The sequence below is a fragment of the Benincasa hispida genome, chromosome 11, assembly GCF_009727055.1.
Source record: "Benincasa hispida cultivar B227 chromosome 11, ASM972705v1, whole genome shotgun sequence".
In the NCBI taxonomy this organism is placed as follows: Eukaryota; Viridiplantae; Streptophyta; class Magnoliopsida; order Cucurbitales; family Cucurbitaceae; genus Benincasa; species Benincasa hispida.
The window spans coordinates 22065688-22071870 of record NC_052359.1 but is presented as its reverse complement, the minus strand read 5'-3'; the positions used below and the strand labels follow the sequence as shown (position 1 = coordinate 22071870).

The window sequence follows — 6183 nt, the reverse complement described above, 5'->3', positions numbered from 1 at the left end:
CCAATAATCCTTTAATAGAGGAAGTCATGCGTCAAGTTTAGCTTCTCTGCTTGAAAACCTCTTAAAGGAATATATCGCCCAGAACGACGCATTGCTAAAAAGCCAAGCGTCATCCATTAGAAATTTGGATATACAAGTGCGGTAAATCGCTAGTGAGTTGAAGAATTGGCCGCTAGGAGTCTTGCCCAGCAATACGGAAAACCAATAAATAGCAACGGAAAAGAGCAATGTCATACGGTGACATTACGAAGTGGCAGACCTCTTGTAGAAGGAAGCATGAACCTAAGAACCAACAATCCTTCAACTGAGCACACAACACGCCCGAAGGCATTGGAAGATCAAGAAGAATGGATGCCAGAATCCACAAGTCATTTGAACCCAAGCACGTCTAGCGTTGGAGAACCTGCGGTGCAGCTGAAAGCACCATTTCCTAGACGCTTACTGAAGAAGAATTATGAGCAGCAATTTAAGAGTTTTCTTGAACTTCTGAGGAATCTGCATATTGATATCCCACTTGTAGAAGCCTTAGAACAAATGGCAAAGTACATAAAATTTCTAAAGGATATTTTGACGAAGAAGAGAAGAATCAGTGAGATAGAAGTAATTGCTTTAATGTAGGAGTGTGATGCGTTTGTCAACAACAAATTACCTAAGAAACAGAAGGATCCGGGAAGCTTCATAGTCTCGTGCTCAATCGGAGGGCTAGATGTAGGACATGCACTGTGTGATCTGGGAGCAAACATCAACCTCATGCCACTCTCAATTTTCAAGAAATTAGGAATTGGTGAAGCGCAACCCACTTCTGTAATGCTTCAACTCGTTGATAGAACGATCACATATCCTAAAGGAAAGATTAAGGATGTTCTGGTGAAAGTTGAAAAATTCATATTCCTAGTGGATTTCATCATCCTTGATTATGAAGCAGACATGGATGTACCAATCATTCTTGAATGCCCCTTGCTTGCCACTGGGAAAGTACTAATAGACGTGCACAAGGAAGAACTGACCATGCGTGTAGATAACCAAGAAATGAAATTTAATGTGTTAAACGCATTAAAATTTCCAGATAATGAAGAATGTCAACTTAACAAAATGGAATTTCCTGAAGAAGAAGCGGACTAAGTTTGTGAGGTCCTTGCATTGGACGAAACTATGAAGAAACTCAAGCTGCCAAGTCTGAGTGAGCGGTAGATGAAGCCAGCGCATCCATCATTGGAGGAACCACCAGAACTAGAATTGAAACCTTTACCTGAAAATCTTAAATATGCTTTTCTTGGATTAAATAACACTTTACCTATAATTATTTCAGCTAATCTTTCTGAGCCTAATGAATGCTCTCTTTTGCAGATGTTACAAAAACAGATACGGGCAATAGGATGGACGCTGGTTGACATTCGTGGCATCAACCCATCGTACTGCATGCACAAAATTAGGCTAGAAGAGGGGAAGACTAGATCATATGAGCCTCAGCATAGGCTAAATCCCATAATGGAAGAAGTAGTAAAGAAAGAGATCATTAAGTGGTTGGACGCATGAGTAATATATCCTTTCTCTGATAGCAGCTGGGTAAGTCCAGTTCAATCGTCCCTAAAAAGGGAGGCACAACAGTGATAGTCAACAGTAACAACGAACTCATCCCTTTAAGGACTGTCATGGGCTGGTGCATTTGCATGGATTATAGGAAACTCAATGCGACGACCAAGAAGGGCCACTTCCCTCTCCCCTTCATTGACCAGATGCTTGATCGATTAGTTGGAAAGGAATTCTATTATTTTCTAGATGGATACTCTGGCTACAACCAAATTCTTATCGACCCGAAAGGTCAAGAGAAGACGATGTTCACATGCCCATTTAGAACATTCGCGTTCAGACGCATGCCTTTCGGACTGTGCAACGCACCAGGAACGTTCCAAAGATGCATGATGGCAATTTTCTCAGACTTCCTTGAACAGACCGTTGAAGTTTTTACGGACGACTTTTCAGTTTTTGGAGACTCATTTCAGTCTTGCTTAGACAACCTAAAGGTTGTCCTTGCGATGCGAGGAAATGAATCTTGTTTTAAATTGGGAAAAATGTCACTTTATGGTGACTGAAGGTATTGTTTTGGGCCATAATATGTTTAAAGCCGGAATGGAAGTTGATGAAGCCAAAGTTGATGTCATAGTCAAACTTCCTCTGCCATCAAATGTAAAGGCATTAGGAAGTTTTCTAGGACATGCAGGCTTCTACAGAAGGTTCGTAAAAGGGTTTTCTCAGATTGCTCGTCCTCTGATCGCACTATTAGAAGCGAACCGGCCATATGTATTTAATGACGACTATCATGACACATTTGAAACATTGAAGTATGCATTAACTACAACTCCAATACTAATAGCACCGAACTAGATGCAACCCTTCATTCTGATGTGTGACGCAAGCGACGTTGCAGTTGGAACCATGTTGGGGTAGAAAAAAGGAAACTTGATACACCCCATCTCCTATGCGTCTAAGACTTTAAACGACTCTCAGGAGCATTACACAACTACGAAGAAGGAAATGTTGGCTGTAATGTTCGAAATTGAAAAATTTAGATCTTATCTAGTTGGTGCGTCAGCAACCATCTACACAGATCACTCAGCCATTAAGTTCTTGATAAGCAGGAAGGATGCAAAACCAAGGTTAATCAGACGGGTGCTGCTCTTACAAGAATTCGACATTGACATCAAGGACAGAAAGGGGACTGGAAATCAGGTGGCTGATCACCTGTCGAGATTAGAGAATCAGGAGATACAATACCAAGAAGATGAAATCAGAGATGCATTTCCTGATGAAGGATTATTCAAAGTTGAAGATAGGGAACCGTGGTATGCAGACATTGTTAATTACTTGACCACCAAACAATTCCCTGAGCACTTCAACTCTCAACAAAAGAAACGGCTTGTTCACGATAGCAAATTCTATTTTTGGGATGAACCGTTTCTTCACAAATAAGGTCCCGACTCCGTCATGCGTCGGTGCCTTCCAGAAGGAGAGAATCAAAGCATCCTAGCTGAGTGTCATGATTCTCCTTACGGACGGTCATTTTGGAGGGCAAATAACCGTTGCAAACATTCTCCAAAGTGGATATTTCTGGTTTACCCTCTTCAAGGACGCAAGGGAGTATGCTTTCAACTGCGACCCTTGTCAACGCACAGGTAATATATCCTCATGGGACGTAATGCCTCTGAACAATAAACTTGAAGTCGAATTATTTTATGTATGAGGCATTGATTTTATGGGACCTTTCCCTCTGTTCTGTGGTCAACAATACATCTTGCTGGTGATGGAACATAAGACATACGCAGCGGAATAAGGAACTAATTACACTCTAATTGCTTCTAATTAAAAGGAAAATAGAATGCAACCATAAATTAATTAATTAGGATTTTTTTTGGAAAAATTACCTTTGAAGCTCCCAAAACGCTTTCATCTCCACCCGAATATGAACCGGAAAACCACTAGAGTTGACCTACTATACTTTGGACTTAGAACCGGATTGTGGGGCCCGATGGATGAAGAAATCAAGAGAGAGAAAGAGATGGAAATAGGAGATGGATTTTTTGGGTTGGGTTTTTATTTTTTCAGCCTAATTTTAGAAACTAAATTTTGTAAAAATTGCAAAAATTTTTCATCCAATTTGAAAGTCCAAATTTATAGAAAAAAGCCATGTAACAATTGCATGAAACAAATTCATAAAAACCCAACACCTCAAAATTCACTAGCTAAGTGGGCTTGATATCTCCACTATAAGCCAACACCTAGCCCACTATCTTGTTAGTGGAATTATCCAACAAAAGTTTAGATTTTCCCACTAACTTTAGTCAAAGGGCAAAATAGTCATTTTGCCAAAGTCAAACTTTGACCAAAAAGTCAACATTTTGACTTTTTATGATTTTTTCCGTGTTAACTAATTTTGACCTCCCGAGCATGAATCCGCATTTCATTTTCTCGAAATTTAAATCACATTTGAGTATAACGTCGGTCAAAGTTTGACTTTTCAAAGTCAAAAGTCAACTCTTTGACTTTTTACACTTTTTTGACCATTTCCATTATTTTCGAGCTTCGGAATATGAACGTATTCATATTCTTGATATTTAAATCACATTTAAATATTAAAGCTGTATCTCTAAACTAAAAAATCGACCACTATATCACATATACTTGTCGGTTTCTCTCTCTTCACCTAATTCGAATAATTCGAATTATTCTATCGTACTGTTCTAAGTTTATTTCATATGAGCTAGTAGGGGAACCTAATAGACCTATAGATCATGGGCTCCAACGATCAGAGATTAGGAGGCTAAACTCTTTAGATGGAGCTAATCACATTCGTTAACTCACGGTCATTCCACTATAGTCTCGTAGTTACACTCCCTTCACTATAGATATATCTGTGTCCATATGATATAACCATGATTAGTAAGCTAATCCTTCACAGGTTGTTTGTAATCTCGGCTGGGTCATAAAAACTGTTTTACCCCCAAGACTACATCTTATTCCTTAAGTTTCACTGATCCTCTAATGAACAATTGGTTTAAGGTCCAACCTATAAACCGAACCCCTTTCGGGCCAAGGAGAGGGTAAAGCCCCTTGTTCAAAACCTAGATTCAGTACTAAAGGGAACAACCTATCTACTATCCCTATAATGGGTAGGAGTGAATTCCGTCTTGCACCCTATGTTCCCAGCTATCCAACTGAACTTACCCCTGAAATAGAAGGCTTATTAGGCCATCGATAATAAGCTGCCCTCACCTATGTAGATCTAAGGATAATTTTGAGTGAACAGGATTTCATAGTTAGCTCAAGATTAAGATTAAGTTACCTGGGTCATTTATTAACGAAATAGTTAGTTTTATACATAAAACGGCATTTAGAATGTAAAAAGTGACTATTTCATGGTACAATCTTATGTAAACTCTTTACATAGGCTTCCCCCACTTTCATGTCTCCACATGAACAATTTAGGATCACATCGTTTGTACTAACTACAAAATGGGCCGCATCCATAGTGTCCCCAGAATAAGGCACCCAACCTTATTTATATACTATAGACCATTTTGGCTATATATTTGAACTTGATCCACATTTACTATATAAAGTTCAAACTACATTAAATAGCCTCAAGACCTTAGTTTATTGGATTCAAGATTACAATTTCAATAACAATTTTGTTGAAAAAAAAACACAGAATATGTTTATCAATTTACAAACTACGAGTTTTAGGACATAAAATCCAACAAACTCCTACTTGGACTAAAACTCCTAGTGGAGTATCACAGTGTTGAATTTAAGTGAGAAACATATGAGTACAATAAACATATGAATATAATAAACTAGGGCATATACCCAAAAGTTCTCCCACTTGTCCTAGTTTACAAACTTCGTAGACCTAGACTCTGTAGGTGACCTTCAAACACTTTAGTCATGAGAGCCTTTGTAAAAGGATCAACAATGTTTTTCTTAGAAGATATCTAGGTTACTACAACATCTCCACGATATACAATCTCTTGGATCAGATGGTATTTACGCTCAATATGCTTGCTGCACTTGTGGCTTCTTGGTTCTCTTGAATTTGCAACTGCACCACTATTATCATAATATAGGGTGATAGGTAGATGCATATTTGGAACGACTTCCAAATCTGTCAAGAATTTCCTCAACCATACTGCTTCCTTTGCCACTTCACATGCAGCTACGTATTCAGCTTCCATTGTGGAGTCCGCAATACAGTTTTGCTTCACACTTCTCCACACTACTACTCCTCCATTCAGAATGAACACTGATCCCGATGTAGATTTTCTTTCATCTTTATCGATTTGAAAATCAGAGTCAGTGTATCCAGTAAGGATCAAATCCTTAGTACCATACACGAGCATTTAGTTCCTCGTTCTCTTAAGATACTTGAGGATATTTTTAACGGTAGTCCAATGATCATATCCAGGATTGGACTGATACTTACTGACTATCCCTTCTACGTAGCATATATCAGGTCTAATACATAACATTGTATACATCAGGCTCCTTACTGTAGAAGCATAGGGAATGTGTCTCATATCCTCAACCTCTTGAGGTGTCTTAGGACATTGATCCTTTGACAAATGAATTCCATATCTGTAAGGTAACATACCTCTTTTGGAATTCTGCATCTTATACCTAGACAACATT

The 6183-nt window shown here is 38.7% G+C and overlaps 1 protein-coding gene across 1 annotated transcript; it reads left to right on the top strand.

Annotated features, from left to right (window-relative positions):
- Positions 1 to 276: 276 nt before the first annotated feature.
- LOC120090613 lies at positions 277 to 1536 on the top strand. Its single transcript, XM_039048332.1, has 3 exons — positions 277 to 537; positions 619 to 1014; positions 1348 to 1536. Exons 1-3 carry the CDS (start codon positions 277 to 279, stop codon positions 1534 to 1536), a joined length of 846 nt encoding a protein of 281 aa, XP_038904260.1.
- Positions 1537 to 6183: the final 4647 nt, after the last annotated feature.

What these genes read in the sequence shown, in the direction of transcription:
- LOC120090613 (XM_039048332.1), top strand. Translation starts at nt 277, where the DNA reads ATGAACCTAAGAACCAACAATCCTTCAACTGAGCACACAACACGCCCG. An exon ending in TAGAAGCCTTAGAACAAATG is followed by an intron (nt 538 to 618) that starts GCAAAGTACATA and finishes GCTTTAATGTAG; the next exon opens with GAGTGTGATGCGTTTGTCAA. An exon ending in AGGAAGAACTGACCATGCGT is followed by an intron (nt 1,015 to 1,347) that starts GTAGATAACCAA and finishes TCTCTTTTGCAG; the next exon opens with ATGTTACAAAAACAGATACG.